This window comes from Manis pentadactyla, chromosome 4 (genome assembly GCF_030020395.1).
Source record: "Manis pentadactyla isolate mManPen7 chromosome 4, mManPen7.hap1, whole genome shotgun sequence".
NCBI classification, from domain to species: domain Eukaryota; kingdom Metazoa; phylum Chordata; class Mammalia; order Pholidota; family Manidae; genus Manis; species Manis pentadactyla.
Window position 1 is genome coordinate 31362213 of NC_080022.1, and position 17901 is coordinate 31380113.

Genomic DNA, 17901 nt, shown 5'->3' on the forward strand with positions numbered 1-17901 from the left:
GCTGTAGTTCATAGCCCTGGAGGTCAACCTTGTATCAGGTGTTTACTGCTTGCATCAGGTATGGCTGAAATAAACAAGGCTGCCCCAGCTATACAACTGCACAGGACTTCAGGACCCAAGCTCAAAGAAAAATGAACAGTGGGTCAAAAGCAGTGGCCTTAGTGCCATCATCCCTTCCCTTCTATTTGACTCTGGGCCTCCCTTGCAGAGTCTGTGGGAATAGAAGGCTTTCAGGGCTTGTAGGCAGGGACCTTGGAAGACAGAGCTGAGAAGCTGCCTGGACATCTCAGATTCCATGGCCCCAGGACATCACTGTGGCAGCAGAGTTCCCAAACGGGACTCCGAGGCCCAGGTCAGATCTTTCAGGCCTTTTCCTGACATACACAGCTCTCTGCTGCCTCTCAGCTAAGGCAGCCTTCTCTTCTTTGTTTTAGTTACCTGGAACCCTGTTTTTTCTTTCCTGTAATTCAGAACTGTCTTCAGAAAGCAACACATGAAACCATTTTCAAACCGACTTTAATCATTTTTTGCTGCCCAAATACTGTACATGCAGAAGCCATGTGAAGAATTTTCTCAAGGGAATTGGCAAGAATGTCATACAAAACAGCCGGCAGTCCTTCCCAGCTGTCCACCTATCACACAGGAGCCACAAGTTTGGAAAGATGCTGCACATAGAAAATGTATAGAGCACAGATATAAAAGGCTAATTGCTTCTTATCTAAACAGTGTGCTTGTCAGTCCCTATCAGCTATCTCTTTCTTTGCAGGATGCATTTGGAAATTCTAAAAAAGTGGTTCCTGCCTCTTGTGAATTTACATTCTAAAGGAATGGATAGAACAATCAGGCCAGTGTTCCCTATGAAAGCAGCCACTCTGCCTGCTGAGATGTCTGATAAAACATTCTGGAGAGAGGAGTGAGTTTAAAGAAGCAAAATACTTTGAAGGAAAATGACTTCCCTCTCTCCTCCCATCAGAGAGCATTTCCTTTCAAACTCTCAGATGTTCAGTGTCCCACTGATGTCACTGTAGAAGCAGAAATGAGGACTGACGCAGCCTCAGCTGCTGGTGGGGATACTGACCTGTGCAGGACGCAGCTGAGGATGTGACATCACATCAGCACCTTGAAAACTGTCCGTTGTAGACAACCCTTAACGATTTCTCACCATTACACAAGGAGAGAAGGGGGAGAATACACCACAAAGAAGTGGAAGCAGAGTCTTTAGTATTCCCAGAATTCTTGTCAGAAGCAGCATCTGAGTGTGGACAGATGAGGACCTGCGCCGAGCTTGGCCACCAGGGGCAGGGAGAAACCAGCCCCTGGAGCCAGGTGCACCACGCTCACAACCCTCATCAGCTCCAGATCAGACTTTTACAACCTGGAGGGAACCATGGTGCAATTAGCAAATGCTCTGATTTTGCAGATGAGGAAGCTGAGGCCCAGCAAGGTGAAGAGACTTGCACAAGGTCACAGTTTCTGGTGAAGCTGTTATAACAGACTCTGATTCCCTGTAGCCAGCTATCTAGCCATTGACCAAAGAGGCGGTGCTTCCCCAGGCCCTTTTCTGTTAGCCAAGCCCCTGAGACCCAGTCCCAGGGACGCTTCTTGACACTGGTGTGAACTCCTTGGGAGGCCCAAGGCCCTGTCCTTACTGGTCCACTCATGCTCTCAAACCAGTGGAGGCTCCTGAAAGAATATAAGTTTCTCTCACTGGCCTGGTTTCCCTCACAGGCACAGCTGTACTGGGCCCACAAAAGCCCAAGCTCAGGGTTGGGGGAGGGGGAGTTGCTTTGCTACATGGTAAGATTAAGCCCTTTGTCAGAGAACAAGGCCCCACCAGTGGGCATGCCAACACCCGTGCCACGTTTGGGCAGCTCAACCAGCAGAGTTGGTGCCCAGGGAGGCCAAGTTGCTCTCTTTGGCATCACTGACATTGCTCTGAGATGCTCAGGCACTCTTTCAAAATAATCCTTTCCCAGCCAGACCAGACCAATCCAGCCCCCATCAGGCTACACCTGAGTGGATGGGGCTCCCCTGCCCTTCAGTCATGATTGTTCTGTTTTGTCCCAATCTCTTCTGACCTGAGTGAAAAGCAGACTTGAGGGGGAAGGCAGGGGACGAGTCTACGTTCCCATCTCCTCTCTGATCATTCAATGAACAATAATCCAGTACAAGAAGCAGCATTTTAAAGAGCCTCTTTACATGTCAAGAGATTGGAGGGGAAAACGCTGAGCAGAGGGAGAGAAAGGTAGGAGTCGGCAGGGAAGTAGGCCTCGTCATTTCCATCTCCTTGCAGCCTCTGCAGAAGTCTGGCTAGACAGCCTCCCAGCCCTGCATGATGCATCACCTCTCTCCACCTGGGAAGGACACCTGGTTGACACCAACATCAAGGCAGCCATTTCTCGCACAGAGTTTGCACAGTGCAGGAAGCAGAGAAACAGAAGAGCAGCCTTCCTGAAGCCCTGCTGCTTTCTGGGCCAAGGAAGATGGGAAATTGGAGGTATTAGGAGCTCTGGAGCCCCAGCGGTAGAGAAGCTCAGTGTCTCCTGGGCAGCGGGGTGTGGAGCAAGAACTCTGGCTGCATGTCAGGGTTCCTGGTAATGCAGTCTAAAATTGTGCTACATTTCGTTTCCAAAGAAGTACCTCAGGAGGCCTCTGCTGTCTTTACAAGTCGGGGGTTCCCTGCTCACCTCAATGCTCACGGTAAAGAAGAGCTCAGGCGTGCTTGTCCTGGTTCACGTCATGCCACTGGAAGAACTGGCTTGACCTCAGTGCTCTAACCGGCAGTGAGCCCACAGCTGATGAGCTACATGGGTGCCTCTTCCTGGGGTTCCAGGGTTCTGGCTCAGCCCCATGAACTGCTGACAATGCCTGGGACTTGATGCATAATGAGAACCTCCTGGGTGCTCCTCTCTTAAGAGAGCTGGGTGGTAGAAGAGACGGGTTGGGGGAGCGCTGTGGAGATGGTTCTTCCCTGAAGGATCAAATCTCCCCTGTCAAACCAAGACTTGGCCCCGCCTACTGGAGCGTAATTTATAGCAAACGCTCATCAGACTTCCTGTGGGTGGGGAAGGCATCCAGGAAGGAAGTGGGACACGTGGAGCAGGGGAGAAACGTGGAGACAGATGCTCTGAATCTTCCCTCACGGTTCCTCCTGCAGCCCAGCCTTGCTGCGGGGCCGCTCCCATCCCTACCGCATTTCCACCCCTCCTGCCTGAGCAGGGGAAGAGGGAATGCCAGACAGCACCGTCCTGCAATCAACTCGGGGTTCTCCCCCGGGGTAAGGGGGCATTCGGAGCCAGGATACTCTGCCAGGCAGGGGGGTGGTCCCGGGTGAGGGAGAACCCTGGGGATCCTGGTCCTTCCTACCCCGCCGTCCCTCCTTCAAAGGATAGAGGCTCCCCACCCCAGGGGAGGCCAGGAGTCCACTCGTGCTGCCTCCTCTCTTGGGACAGGCTAGCTCTGGAGCTTCTCAGACCAGCCCCTGCCTGCGGGGTGCTGAGAAACTCCATTCAGCCTCACACATACTCACCTCATAAGGTGAAGGGGGATAAACCAGGTGGAGATTAGTTAACTTATTTGGTGCAAAGGGTTAAAAAGAATAAGTCCCCAAGGTCAATTGAGGGGAATTAGTTCCCCCTGGAGAGGTGGGCTGGTGGAGTGACTTAGCATCTGGGCAGTTTTGGCAGCTGGGAAGTGTAGGCAGGCCAGCCCAAGTTACCAACACAGCAGAGCGCCCTCTGCGAGGACTTCCCCTGCGCCAACCAGCCTCGGCCGGGCAGGGGTGCCACCCACAGCCACCCAGCCGCAGCCTCCCTGCTGACACTGTCCTCCTGGGCCCCCAGAGGTGAGGGTGCCACCCCCATGCCCCGAGGGTGACTGCACGGTCTGGGTGCCACCACTTGGTGCCACATCAGCAAATGTCTACACTACCCTGTGGAGCACACAAAGTCCCACCACTCACTCCCCACGTGCAGACAGTCTTCACTCTCTCCTGAGGGCAGCTGCCCTGGAGTGGATGCATCACGGACAGGCCACGAAAATACCCTTTTGCCAGCAAGCTTCCTCCCTCTCCCCACTCTAGGGTCAAAGAGTTCAGAGCCTTTTGCCTCATTTTTAGAAACATGAGAAATGCACGCATTACCCAGTCCCAAAAGTGAAGAGAATTTCTGCATACGGAAAAGGAGGAAAGATGGCCGCTGCCTTCCCTCCCCTCAGCACAGCGCGGCCCTCATCTGTGAGGACCCCAGGGTGGAGGCTCACGGAGGACAGGATCCCAGGCACTCACTTAGTGCCTCTTCTTACTGCCCTCACCCGCTTTTTGTCTGTGGGCAGGACCACTGGGGTCCTGGCTTCCTCCCCTGGTTTTTTGGGGGGCGAAATTACAGGGCTCTGGCTTCAGCCTAATGTGATCCCTGCCAGAAAAGGAGGCCCTTCAGATAGAGACAGTTTTACCTCCAGAAAGCCTCCTTCTCCAGCCCCCTCAGAATCCACCTCCAGGCCCATCTGGCTTTGGTTATTAATGAAGTTCAAGTGCTCAGGCCCTGAGACTTGAACTCCCTCACTGGGTAGCTCCTCTCAGCCTCACATATGTGGGTTGGAGTTGTCACAGCACTTGGGGATGATGTCTGGGGAAGAGGCACAGAGACAGTCCTCCTTACCTTGACCCTTCCTGCCACCAATTTCCTCCCCACTAGATATGGGCCCAAGGGCTGCTATGTCCATCTCCTGGGCAACCTCTCGCCTTTCATTCTGGACCCAAGGAGGGAGAGGACAGATTTGAGCCTCCCTGAGCCAGACTTTAGGATTCCCAGCAGGCATCTCAGGTCCAGCCCAGGGACTGTCCCCACCCCCAGGGCCCTGTCAAGTCAGGGTTTGAGTGGCTTTGGGAAGCTCCAACCAGGCAAGGGTGGAAAGAAAGCAGAGGCAGGTGAGGCGCCCAGAGCAGGCAAGGCCACTCTCCAAGGGCAATGGTGGTGCACAAGGACGCAGGGAGGCTTAAGGGGTTAAGTATTGCTTGTACAGAGCTGGTGACTGTGGCAGTCTAGGGTCCAGCACCAGGCTGTCTGTGGAGGCAGGAGGCTGCAGCCGAAGTGAGTCTGAGCTCCCAGACAAGAAACCTGGTCTGGAAATGAGAAAAAAAAAAAAAAAAAAAGAGCCCCAAATAATCAACTTTATGCAGCTAATCCCCAAAGGCCAGGCAGGATTTTCAGCAGTGGCTCAGGGCAATGAGCCCCCACCCTTCTTATGCCAGCAAACAGCCGTAACCTCAGCATCTCCTCAAGCCAGGCCCCACCAGGATGAGGGCAGAGAGGGGTAGGGCCATCCTCAGGGCCTGGGGTGGACAGGAGTGCCTCCAGGGACTGTCTGCTTTGACAGACAACATCCCTCTGGGGCTGGCCTCCTGGATGTCAAGACCCTCCAGTCCACACCTCCTGGGGCCCACTGGGAGAGCGCCTTTGGCATGTCGGAGGTGGAGGTGTGGAGGGCGATGGGAGGTGAGGAACAATGCTAAAGGGAAGTCCCGGCACTTCCCTCTAAGGTACTTAGCAACCCCGGAACTAAGACTTCCTTGCATTTTGCTTGTAGGAAGGAGGTGACTCCAGTCCAAGGGAGAAGGCAGTTTCCAAGCCCGCAGCTCCCCAGGCCCTGGCCAGGGCACCAGGTGAGCATGCTTCGTGCTACAGGTGCATTCAGTGGGAGGGGCTTCCAGAGCGCTTGGGTGGGGAGGAGGGGTATCGGTCCCCAGAAGGGCCTGGGTGTGGCCAGCTGCACTGGAGGCTACATTCCTCAAAAAAGAGCAGCAGTGCTGGGAGAGGCAACAGTGGAGCAAAGGACAAGACAGAAAACTAAGCAGGGACCACCAAGAGGAGGGACAGGCAGGGACACATGGGCTCTGCCCCAGGCATGGGATCAGGCAGGACAGACCAATGGCTGTGTCCCCCATTTCCACCCATGTACTCAATGGGAGTCATGTCCACATAACATTCCTTTGGGTTTCTTTTCAAAGAGACACAGAGAGATATGGATTTCAGTCTATGACACCACCAAGACTGACTACACCCAGACAATGAATGGATATAACATGGTCACACACAGGTAGACACACAGACACATGGACACGCACACACACATAACACACCCACTCCTGTCTCCACTGCCAGCTGGGATGGGCCCAGTAGCCAACAGGCATGCAGCAGGGCAAGGGGGCCAGAAAGACATGGAGACTATGTACAGGTGAGGAGGTGGGGGCCACGCCACAGCCCAGCCTCTTCCTGAGGTCCTTAGGAGCACGAGGGGCTGGTGGCACTCTCCAGGGAGGACTGGGACAGGCGCCTGGTGAGGGATCCAAGTGTTGAGTCCGCCACTGAGGACGTAGGGAAGAGTTTATACCAGCCAACGACCGCAGCGCTCAGGTCCAACTCATCCAGCATGATCTGGGCCACGCCCATGAAGCACTTGTGGTCCATGCGGCCATAGTCGCCCCAGATAATCACCTGCCAATGGGGAGAAAGAGGGAGCAGCTGAGCCACCTCCCTGACTCCAGGGCTGGGCAGTGGGCCCAAGAACCTATGCGTTTCTCCAGGGCACAGACGGGACAGACAGCCAGAACTCTGGTTGATTTTGGGCAACAACTTTCTAAGCACGTAAGGTGTGCCGGGCTCGATTGATGGGCTTTATATACATTATCTCCATTGTCACAGCCATCTAGGTAGAGGTTCTATGTAGTATTAGTTCCACGAAGAGGAAACTGCAGCTCAGAGAGGTTAACTAACCCAAAGATATACAGTAATTGGTGGCAGAGCTGGGATTGGAACCTGGGTCTGATGTCAGAGCCCCCCAGCATCCCAGATGACAGCCTTCCCCAGAAAAGAGCAGACTGAGAGTCCAGGACCTGGGTCACAGCTCCTGCTTGGGCCAGCCCAGCCCTCACTGCACCTCAGTGCTCCCATCTGTAAAACTGGGAGAGGAGACTCAATTAGCTCAGTGAATTTTCAAACTTATGTTTTTATTAGTGAATCCTTTTTTCAAAACAGAGTCCCACAATACATAAACACAGACATCCAAAATCGCCCCTTCCCCCACGGAGAACCCTAGAGTTCTGCAGTTCTTGCCATTTGCAGCTCAAGAGCCCTTGCCATACAATGACTTTGGCCCAGAGGAACAGCCCTAGTCAAGGAGTCATACAGTCCAGAGAGTCCCCAGCTCAAGCCTCTCATCTGCCAACCTTGTGGCCTCAGAGCCAAGGCCAAGAGCCACCAGCCACCCCTGCTAACACTCAGTAAGTAGCTGTCTGTGTGCCAGGCACTATGAGAGGCCCTCAACATGCCTCTCTTGTTCTTCACAGGATACCACCCATAGATTATAAGTAGTCAAGCTGGAACTTGACTGAACCCAGAGACTGACCCCCACCGTGCTCTGCCCCTACTGAGCCTCTGTGGGCCTCATGTACTTCACCAATGCACCAGGCATGATGACCCCTGGCTCCCAGGACTGCCGTGAAGGGGGCTTCATGCTCACATAGCAGGGGTGAGCGTCACCCTGGCCTGGGCTCAACTTGTCTCTACAAGTTGCTAGCTGGAACCTCAGGCAAATCACTTCATCATTCTAAGCCTGTTTCCTTATCTGCAAAATGGGGAGAATCACACCTACTTCACAGGATCACCTTAAGGATGAAAGATCATGCCTGGAAAGCAGCTAACATGGAGCCTGGCATGGAGGCATTGCGCAGTAAACATAAGCACCAGGAGGAAGGTGATGGTGGGCAAACCCTGCCTCTACCTACCAGCTGTGCAACCTGGGGGCAAACGTGCTATCCCCTGAACCGGGGTTTCCTCATGAACTGATCAGGGGCAAACACCTCACTGGGCTGTGGGAATAAATGGGTAACGTGCATCAACACAGCTGGTATAGTGCCTGGCACAGGAGGAATCACCCATGAAACAAAGTTTAATCACAACCTGGAGTCTTTAAGAGTTGACCTGCCCTGCTGGCCCCGTAACACTCACCTGTAGCACCTTGCCCTGGGGCCCCTCGTCAAAAAGCAGGGCCTGCTGGTACAGGGGATCGCAGGCCTTCTTGGCCACCTTTGTCTTCTTTTTGGCCAAGCAGGCCCCATTCTCGAGCAGGTAAGCCTTGACATAGGTGGCTGAGGGATGGGAGAAAGCATGATGGGGAGGGGCCCAGGAGAGACTGCTATGGCCCGCCCCATCTCTCGCCTCCGGGTAATCCGGGAGGTCAGCAGGGTGAGTGGAATGCGCTGAGCACTGGACAGCAGGAAGAAACTGATGCAAACACTGACCCCTCCAGCTTCCCCCACCCTCACCCCTGTTCACTAGCTTTCTAGCTGTGACTCCAGTGTCAAGAATACTGATTTGGCCAATGGCAAGCTGAGGACTTGCTGGACCCAGAGCTCAGCTATACACCCTCCCTGGCAGGACCCCATTTCCAAAATCCCTCTCCCAGATGCTCTGCCTTACCTGGGAGGGATTTGGAGCCTGGTTTGGGGGTCAGGCCCCGAGCTTCAATCACTTCCACCTCCAGCTGCCCATTGCGGTCCATGATGGCAATGTGCACATCCCCTGCAAGGAGAAGAGGCACAGTCCAGGCAAAGCCAGACCCAGGGCAGGCCAGATGGCCACTGTGAAGAATGCCAGTCTGCAGAGGACGCCACAACACTAGAAAGAGCACAGGATGGAGCAAACTGCATGCGCCAGACCTGCTCTTGGGAGACCATTTTAAAGTGGCTGAGGAATGCTTTGATAGGTCCCTCAGGGTAGGGAGGGAGCATGACCCGCAAGGGGCATGCTTGGGTAACAACAAATGGCTGCCAAACTCCCATGTAAGTCTGGTTAACTGGGCAGCTTCTGTTTTACCAAGCAGAATAGTAAGTTTGGAGACACAGCTTCCTGTGTCAGGAAGACAGAGGGGAGGCTGTGGGCTTAGTGGCTCTTCTTCACATTCTCCACAGCAGTCCTCAGCCATGCCCCTAAATATTTGTCAAACACATATTTCAAGAATATCAGTTTGAAGAGATGTCAAGATATGACCCTGCCTAGGACATGAGGCCCTCCCTGGGAATGAGGGCCTGCTCGGACCCTTGCCAAAGCATGGAGGAGAGGCTGGTACATTTCCTGGGAGCAGATACCCGAGAACTCACTCTGCTCCCACAAAACGGATGTCCAGCTGGGGCAAGTTCTGTGTGTGGAGTCATGCCAGTTATCTGATTTCTAGAACTCTTAGCTTTGTTCAATGTGGGTTAGCAGAATTTGAAACTATGCATTAGTCACTTGTAACATCCTTGAAAGGGGTGCAGAATCATAAGGCTGGTGCCGAAAAATGACAATTGGTCAGACTTTGGGTTCAGCCACCCATTTTAGATTCTTTGAGCTATCATGCATTTGCTTGTATCATGCATTTGCTTTGCATACTTGGAAATATGAGGATTTATTACTCTCAGGAGACATCCTGGCCTTCATCCCCCTCCCTCTAGCTATTCCTGACCTCCCCACGGGAGGGCAGGGCGTGTCTCAGGAATCAATCTCTCTGTGACTTCCCTAACAAGATGGGCAAATGCAAGCCTCTCCTTCCCAGCTTTGGACACCAGGGGGCAGGACACACAAATGTTCCAGAATGTGATGGCGCATTAACTCTGAGGAAGTGGCTGGCTCCTCTCACCACCTCCCGGCCCTTGGCTGGGCCTAGGGTTGGGAAAAGCAGACTCCCCGGGCCCTTAGGAGCCTGAAGCAAGGGCTAGCTAGGACTTAGCCACCAAATCCACCCCAAGAGCCAGATGAGAGCTGATGCTCACCCTCTGAGTGTCCCCATGAAACCCTCAGACAAAGGCTCCCATGTGAGCATATTAGAGGAAGACAGGGCAGTGCAGGGGGAAGAGTACTGGCCTGGGGTGGTACCCCAGCCCCATGCATGGCTTGTAGCAGGGCACTGTCTTTGCTTAGCTTCCTCATTTGCTGTAAGGTCAAATGTTGAACACTGTCCAAATGAGAGCTGAATAAAGATGTCTGGGTCAGACAATGCCCAGGTCAGGCTGATGGGTAAGTGGGTAGAGGTGAGGAGGCATCTCTCGGGAAGCTGGGCCTGAGAGGAGCTACTTAAAGCCAACACAGCCAGTATCTAAGGGAGAGAGGGAAGGAGCCAGAGCTGCAGCTCAGAGGACCAGGAACAGACTTCAGCAAGTACTTGCTGCTGCAGGGAAGAGGGATGAGAAACTTACTGAAAGGCTTCTAGGTGCCAGGCACTATTAGAAATAACAAGTCAAATAAGACACAGTTCCTAATAACTAAATTAAATACTTCATGTAAATCATCAAATAGAACTCCATAAATTGTTAGATTGCAGAACTAAGGTATTATTATTCCCATTTTACAGATGAGGAAACTGAGGCTCAAAGAAGGAAAGTGACTTGCCTAAGGACACAGAGAAGCAGTGATAGAAAAGGCCACGAACATCAATGCTGTGATGAGTTTTGTCCCCCTTTTATGCTGGCACCGAGCACTGCCGGGCACACAGCAGGAGAGGGAGAGTGGGTGAGTGTGTGGTGAAGCGAGGGAGGGAATGTGCTGTACACACTGCAGCAGGGTAGCCAAGAGAGAGAAGCTGGAACCCCACCCTCTCTGCTGAGGGGGGATTGATGAGTGCTGTGCACACTTCTCACTGGCACAGAAGCCTGAGTGAGGACTTCTTTCTGCTGCCTGCACAGCACCCCATGGGCTCCCACTGAGCTGACCCTTTCTGTTGTGTGGCTGCCAGGACCCTACCCACCCTGCCCTCAAGGAGACTTACCCATTGGTGGAGTTGCCAGCGTCTGTCGCCCCACAATCTGGGCAGGTCCCAGCCCATCCAGGAAATCACTAAACTGGCTTTCAGCTCCGAGCCGGGTGGTGGGGAAGACGAACCTGGAGAAGAAGGCAGATGGGCACAAGAGGGTGTCTGGATGGCAGGGTGCAGTGACTGTGCCCCTGGGGCACAGGCATGCCCCTGTGCCTCAGTTTTCCCCTCTGAGTGTACTACTTTGGTTGGGGACAAATAAAACTATCTATCTCTGCACACTAAAGAAAACTACTTTAATGTCACTTGAGAAAAGAGACTAATAAACATAACATAATGGTGCTCTTCAGTCCTCAAGTATCAGGATTTCTAAGGTGACCCTTAAAAGGCAGGGCTTGCTGGACACCTGTGTCCTCACCAGGGAATGTTAATGCCAAGAACCAGACACTTAGGCCAGAAATCTCAATGCCTGGAGCAAGTTCCAAAACCTGAGGTGTACTTGACCATAAGTTTGAAATCCAAGTGCATAATGTAAGGTGGTGCCCAAAATAGCAACTGAAACCAAAATAACATTGTTGCAGGGTTGAGATTAATGGCAAGTGATGGTGGGTGGTCCATGGTGTGGTGGCCTGGAAACAGTAACAAGACATGCAGTGATTGCAATATGGCCAGGTGCCAATAGTGTACTAAATGCTCCATGTGCATTGTGTCACTTCATGTTTGCATCCACTCTGTGTAGCGCGAGCTGTTATCCAACTTCACAGGTGACAGAACAGAGGCTCCAAGAGGTAAGAGATTTGCCTTGCCTGCAAGACAGAGATGATACCCAACTCATAGCGTTATGGTGAGGATATGGGCAGATGGCACATGAAAAGTTCCCAAGGAAAGGGAAACAATGAAATGGTAGTTATTGTGCTGTTGCTATCATCAAGGGCAAAGTGCTACTTGTTCATGTCCTCAAGCCTAGATGTTCTGAGTGTGGCCAGCAGAGAAAGGACAGGTGAGGAAGGGCTGGCCCAGGCCTGCTCAGGGGCTCCTCCAGACCAAACAATGTTCTAAGATCTTCTCGAAGTGCCCAGGCTCCTGGCTAAAGAGATCAAAGGTTCTCCCAGAATGAATCCCCTGTTGGACAGTTCGGCCTTGAGTTCCCTTTGGCCAGGGACAGGCAGGGAGGGGAGATGGGCTGCATATGCTTGTTGGAGAGGACCCATGTTTCTTCCCCAGGAAGGGGCTTCAAGGCCCACCCACTCCTGCTGGCCACAGTCAGCTCATTCTTAGGAAAATGGGGTCTGAGGTTAAATAAACAGACTCATGAGGTCACACAATTTTAGGAGCTTGGTATAGACAGTGTAGAGATTGTGAACAAAGGTTACAGCGTCAAAGAGCCTTAACTCAGATCGTGACTCCACTGCCACTTAATAGCTGTGACCTTGAAAATAGTACCTCATCATCATCCTATGCCTCAGTTTCCCCACTTATAAAATGGAGGTAATGGTAGTACCAAAATCCCTCAGGGTTGTTGAGAGTGTTAAATGAGACACTATTTTTCATCTGATAGTGGCTGGTAGATCCGAGTAAGGAGCACTGATCTGAGGTGCGCAGTGATGCCCTGCGTATGGTAAGATGCAATACATGCTCGTGGCTACTTGCATTCATAGAGTAGGCACAGTAGCGGGGCATATGGTCATAGAATCCTAAATAATAGAGCCACAAGACTGCAATCACTGGGCCTTGCCGAAGCCAAATCAGAAAATCTTAAGTCATAAAACCGCAGCTTCATAGACTCAGAAGAAATGGATGGACTACCTAACCCAGTGACCTTTGAATTGTTTACTGCAACCCACATGCAAATATAAGAATACATTTAATGTCACAGACCTATGTGCATCTATATATATTTTTAAATCACAAGATAATTCATCTTTATTCTGTAGGGTGTATTTGAATTTTCTATTTCTCTTTCTAATGCTGGCTTTGGCTCACTAAACCAATTTTATTTCGTGCCTATGAGCCATCACCCCAGTTTGAAAAACACGGAGCTAGTCCAGCCTCCTTCTGGAAGGTCCAAAAAGGCCACCTGTGAGAACTCCATTCCTGTGAGCCTTAACAATGGTTTTAGATTTAATAGGATTTAGGGATCATGTTTTCCTTCCAAAGCCTCTCCTCTGCATCAGGGCAGCCTGTAGGGACTGGGAGGTGGGAGGCATGATCAATACAGAATGGATGAACTTCTCCTGGGCCACTGGGGTATTTGGATGGAGAACAGCAGCCTGCAGCAATAGGAAGACTGGGGCCGGGGCTGGGGCTGTCTGGGGAGGCAGAGACGCAGGAACCCAGGCATCGGGGCAGGAAACTCAGATGGGAGCTCTTCCAGCCCTGCCCCTGGCTCTGCCTGGAGGACTGACTGGGGAGGCAGGGGGAATGCGGCGGGGTGAGCTGCACGTACGTGCCGTCGGAGCTGTTGCTATTGGTACTTCCATCCGTGGACTCCCGGCTGCCCTGGCGCGTGACCCGACTCCGCATCTCCACCGCAATGCCCGTCTCCGTGCTCCGCCGGATGTTGCTGCGCAGCTTCTTCGTTGCCCCTTCTGTCACCACCACCAAACACAGAGAACAAGGTCAGATCACCCATGGGGCTTCTCTGAGGGTGCTACCAAAGTCACCCTCTTGGGAGGCGACAGGATGGGCAGGGCTCTGGAGGCAGGGAACATTCCTGAAATGATCTCTAGAGCCCATGTGCAGCTTGACCCCTGGCTCTACCCGGGGCAGGGATGCAAGCAACATAAACGAGAAAGATGGCTGCAGGCAGAGAGGAGCTGGGGGGCCTGGGCGGTGGGGAGTCACAGGCAGAGCCCAGCCCTGCAGCGCTCAGCGTCATCCCTGCCAGGCTCCCCAATGGCCACCTTCCCACTCGGTTTCAGCCCTTGTGCCTTAGAATTAAGTGCTCCTTTCTCTTCTGGGAAGTTTGCCTTCTTTGGCATTCCCAGCTACCTTCATGGCCCCCATCAGACCCAGACCTCACAGCCCACCTCTGTGACACCCTCACAGGCCCTATAAAAACCCCAGGGAGGCCTGGCCACTCCCAAACTAACATGCATTCTCAAAGTGGGTCTGAACGTGGAGAGGTGGAGAGGCCTTCAGGGAAGACCAAGAGAGCGACTGTTAGGTTGGCCTGAATTGCCTTTGGCTTTGAGAGACAGGGCTACAGAAGAACCCAGAAGATATGCAGTGGAGCTCACCCCCTGCTCAGAGGACCCTCTACCCTCACCCCAGTTCCTCTTCAGCCTTGCAGGGAACATGGGACACTGCCTCTCCTAGCAGCATACCATCCTGCCTGGGTTTCCATGGCAACCTCCTCAGCATTGCAGTGTGGTCCCTCTAGACACCCTCTCCTCCTCGGGGTGGTGGAGGGCAGATAGAAGATGGGTTGAGGGTTTGCAGGGACACCCCTGCTGGAGCTTGGCTGCCTGAGGAGTTTGATGGAGAGGGAAGTGGCACTCAGATAGGAACTGTACCAAAGGAGCCATTTGCTGTCACTGATTAGAGTCCCAGGCAAATTAAGAGTAGAGTTGCCTACAGAGATGGAGAGAAGCTGGGGGTAGGGTAGGTAGCACAGCCCCCAAAGTAGGGGGGGGCCTGGCTACCCTGGCAACCCTTCTCCCACCCATACCCAATGGTTGCCTGGGGAGGGGATGTTTAAGACTATAGCATTGGAGAAGGGGGACTTTATTTCTCCTGCTTTATCCTAAAATCTTTCAGAAAGTCTCACTAGGGGAGGGAAGACTAAGAGGGCCAGAATTATTAGTGGACGGACAGGATGAGGAGACTGGGAGTGAGGAATGGGAGATGTGGTGAGCAGGAATGTCTTCTGAAGCCACCCCAGCTTCTGGAATATTGGAGCAGCTACTATTCAAGAATCAGTGAGACTATCGCTGTTTGTCTCTCACATACACAGTCACATTACCTCATACATGTTTCTTTCACAGGCATAAGGGGATATGCATGAGTGCCAACAATCACATATTTGAACACAGTGATCTCACACAGAAGGTCATGTGCATGTTCATACAACAGTCATGAAAATTTGGTCCTACTAGGTCTTAGTCACATGTACACATGACTGCCACATACATGTGACCTTCACATTGTAACACTTGGAATTGAACCCATCTATTCAATCACACACATGGATGCAAAACCACAAATGGCATGTAGCCTACCACACACGGAGGGCTGGCCAATAGTGGTGGGTGTGGGGGGACTCACACTGTCGCTGGCTCCTAACTGCCATATCCTCTCTTACCCAGTTAGAAGGCAAGTGGATCTGTGGGGTCTGTACTTTACCTCCCTCTGCTTCCATCCCTTCCACAACACACACCATGAGCTGAAGCCAAAGCCTCACCACCTCATGATTCCAATCCCCCTTCTTGTGAAGCTTGGGAAAGCTTTGATCCATTTGGGAGAAATTTTATCTTCTTTGACCTTCCCAACCCACTGTGAGTCCTGGGGCAGGGGGTCACAGAATTCTGAAATGTTAGAGGCACTTCAGTTAGCCCCCCTCTTCCTGTAATTTCACAGATAGGGATCCTGAGGTCCACATGCTCACAGCACTGGGGTAGACCCCAGGCCCGCAGACTTCTGGTCTGCTGATGGGCTGTTTTCACTACGCTCCATCAGCTCCACATCAGTTTGAGACGTGATTCAGCAGAGATTAAGCTTCAGGTCTTCTGGGTGGGGAGAAAGGTCTTACAACCTTAGAGAAAATTCCTTTTCTGGTTTCATATCTGTTCAGTCTCTGAACCCTGTTGATCTGGAAAGTAACTTTATGCACCTTCTCTCTCTAGAGAACCAGGCCAAATAGCTCTTGATAATTCTGTGGTCTCTGGAGACCGACAGACTCCAGGAACCATCCCATCTGCCCCACCACATACAGCCAGCCTCCAGTACTCCTCATTGCATCTCCTGGAATAGTCCTGAGCCCTCTCCCCATCCTGACCCAGAGCTCAGAGCCTTGGAAGGGGCAGCCGCTGTCCCTGGTACTGAAAAGAGGATCTCCGTTTGAGCAAAGGCTGGGACAGCCCAGGAGGGCCCAGGATGGACCCACCTGTGTCCTGGGACCCAAAAGCCCTGACCCTCACTTCTCCTGTGACTTAGAGAATGTTATATCTAGAAGGAAGCTGGGAGTGAGCCTTTTTAACTCCATTTTACTGGAGAGGAAACTGATACCCATTGGGAAAATGCCTCTTTCAAGGTCCCATGGGGAGTTACAGAGCCAGGACCAGTCCTTGAAAATTTCAGGGTGAGTTTGGAAGGCCACTGTAGGGAAATGTGAGGAATAAACTGGAAGGGGCAAAAGACAGGAGAACTAGAGAGGAGGAGGGTACAACAGTCCCAGCTAGATATCATGGGCCTGAACTATGGCAGAGGCTTCTAAACACAAAGAGGAGGGCATGAGGACAGCTCAAGCCAATCCAGGGTATGGATAAACTGGGAGGAAGGAGGCCTCTGGGAAGTGCAGACCCAGAGTCCAGAAGACTGAGTTCAGTAGAGGAGTTCCTGCCCACATCACCCAGCCCAGCTCTGCAGGGCACTGAGCACCCCAACCAGGGGCAGCAGGGGCACCCTGCCAGGATCCGTTCCCAGAAAAGAGTTCCCATAGTCAATGCCCATGGTGTTAGCAATATACATCCCTCTAGGGTCAGATTCTGCCACCTAGGATGGGGCTTCAAGCTGGGACGCTGGAAATATCAAGGCCTGGGAGTTTAAAAATGGGGAGAAGGAATTACAGGTGGAAGAGGAGTATGTTACAAGCAAGGGTAAGAGCTATGGAAGCCAGAGATCTCGTTTCTTTTTTGGTCCTCCTGACTATGGGTAATAAAAATAACAACAATTTACCAAGAATGCAGCTACTAAATGACCGGTGTGACTCTAAGGGCCAACTTCAAGTTGTTCTCCAGGAGAATGCCTTCTGTTCTCCAGGCTCAGATGCTTCACTGGTAAAATGAGTACACTGGACTAGATGATCTCAAGGGGCCCTTCCTGCTCTGACATTTGGCGATGAGATGATTCACAAACCTCTGGTTAGAATGGCCTCTGGCCAGTTCCCCTGCCTCGGGCCCCAAGCCACTGCCTAGCATACCGCAGAGACAAGTGGTCCAGGACCCCATCACCATTCTCCCCTCAAGGCTGGAGGTCTTCCTGGTCTTCTGTAATTCCTGCCTGTTGACGGTGGAGTCTAGGTAGGTGGACAGTCCTGGGCAGATCACTGAGTGTCTCCCAGTGACTCCCTGCCCTGGTCCTGGAGGCCTGTCCCTCCAAATCACCTTGGGCATGAAGAAGTCTTTGGGTTCTTGGGTGTTGGATTCAGCTGGATATCAGTAGGGCTCAGTCTCCTGAGACCAGACTCCCGTGGCCCAACACCTCCTTGACCTCCTAATCTTAATCCCCCCACCTTAATCCCACTCCTAGGTCTCGTCCCAGCCCAACCCTTGGATCCCCAGATCCCCATCTCCCTGACTCCCTAGTGCCAGGCCTGCACTGCTCACTTACAGAGGCCATTTCTGCTCTAGGCACTAATAATCTCAAGCCCCCTCCCCGTCTAGCATCTCCCTAAGCCAGAAACCACACTGCAGCTTGATTGCTGGAAAAGACCATCCCACATGCTCCTGTGAAGGGCTTTGTAAAAATCTATTTTAAGGTCTGGAAAAGTCCCCCACCCTCAGCCCCAACTGGGATCTTGATGAGCAGTCTCCCTGGATTCTCCGGCATCCCCGCCCCCTCACCACCCCCATCCAGCTGCCTATTTGAAGGTTTCTTGGGGAAGTTGTTACTCTGAGCAAAATAAGCAGGAAGAGATTTTAAAACAAAACCAGCTGGTGTCTGGGCTGATGCCACAAAGTAAGGAGGTCTTGGTGGGGAGGGCTGACTCCTCTGTGACATGGGGTCTGGGGGTGACTGTGTGTGACAATGTCTGAGCATAACTGGGATTCTATAACCAGGTGTCTGAGAAAGTATATTTATCAGGATGTAGCTGTTAAGGTTAGTGCTAATGTGACTTTGTAAGGTGTGGGCATACACGTGTGACATGTTTCTGTGACTGTGGGCCACTGTGTATGC

At 52.4% G+C, this 17901-nt stretch overlaps 1 protein-coding gene across 5 annotated transcripts in view; it reads right to left on the bottom strand.

The window, feature by feature from the left end:
* Window positions 1-499: 499 nt before the first annotated feature.
* RIMS3 (regulating synaptic membrane exocytosis 3) overlaps window positions 500-17901 on the bottom strand; it is a 38578-nt gene continuing 21176 nt past the window's right edge. For all 5 annotated transcript variants that reach the window (XM_036893007.2, XM_036893006.2, XM_036893009.2 and 2 more), the window contains 5 exons: window positions 13232-13373; window positions 10801-10913; window positions 8478-8579; window positions 8007-8146; window positions 500-6494 (listed from right to left, as the gene is read on the bottom strand). In XM_036893007.2, coding sequence (XP_036748902.2) covers window positions 6282-6494; window positions 8007-8146; window positions 8478-8579; window positions 10801-10913; window positions 13232-13373 — 710 coding nt within the window. In that variant the 3' untranslated portion in view covers window positions 500-6281. The remainder of the gene's footprint in view (window positions 6495-8006; window positions 8147-8477; window positions 8580-10800; window positions 10914-13231; window positions 13374-17901) is intronic.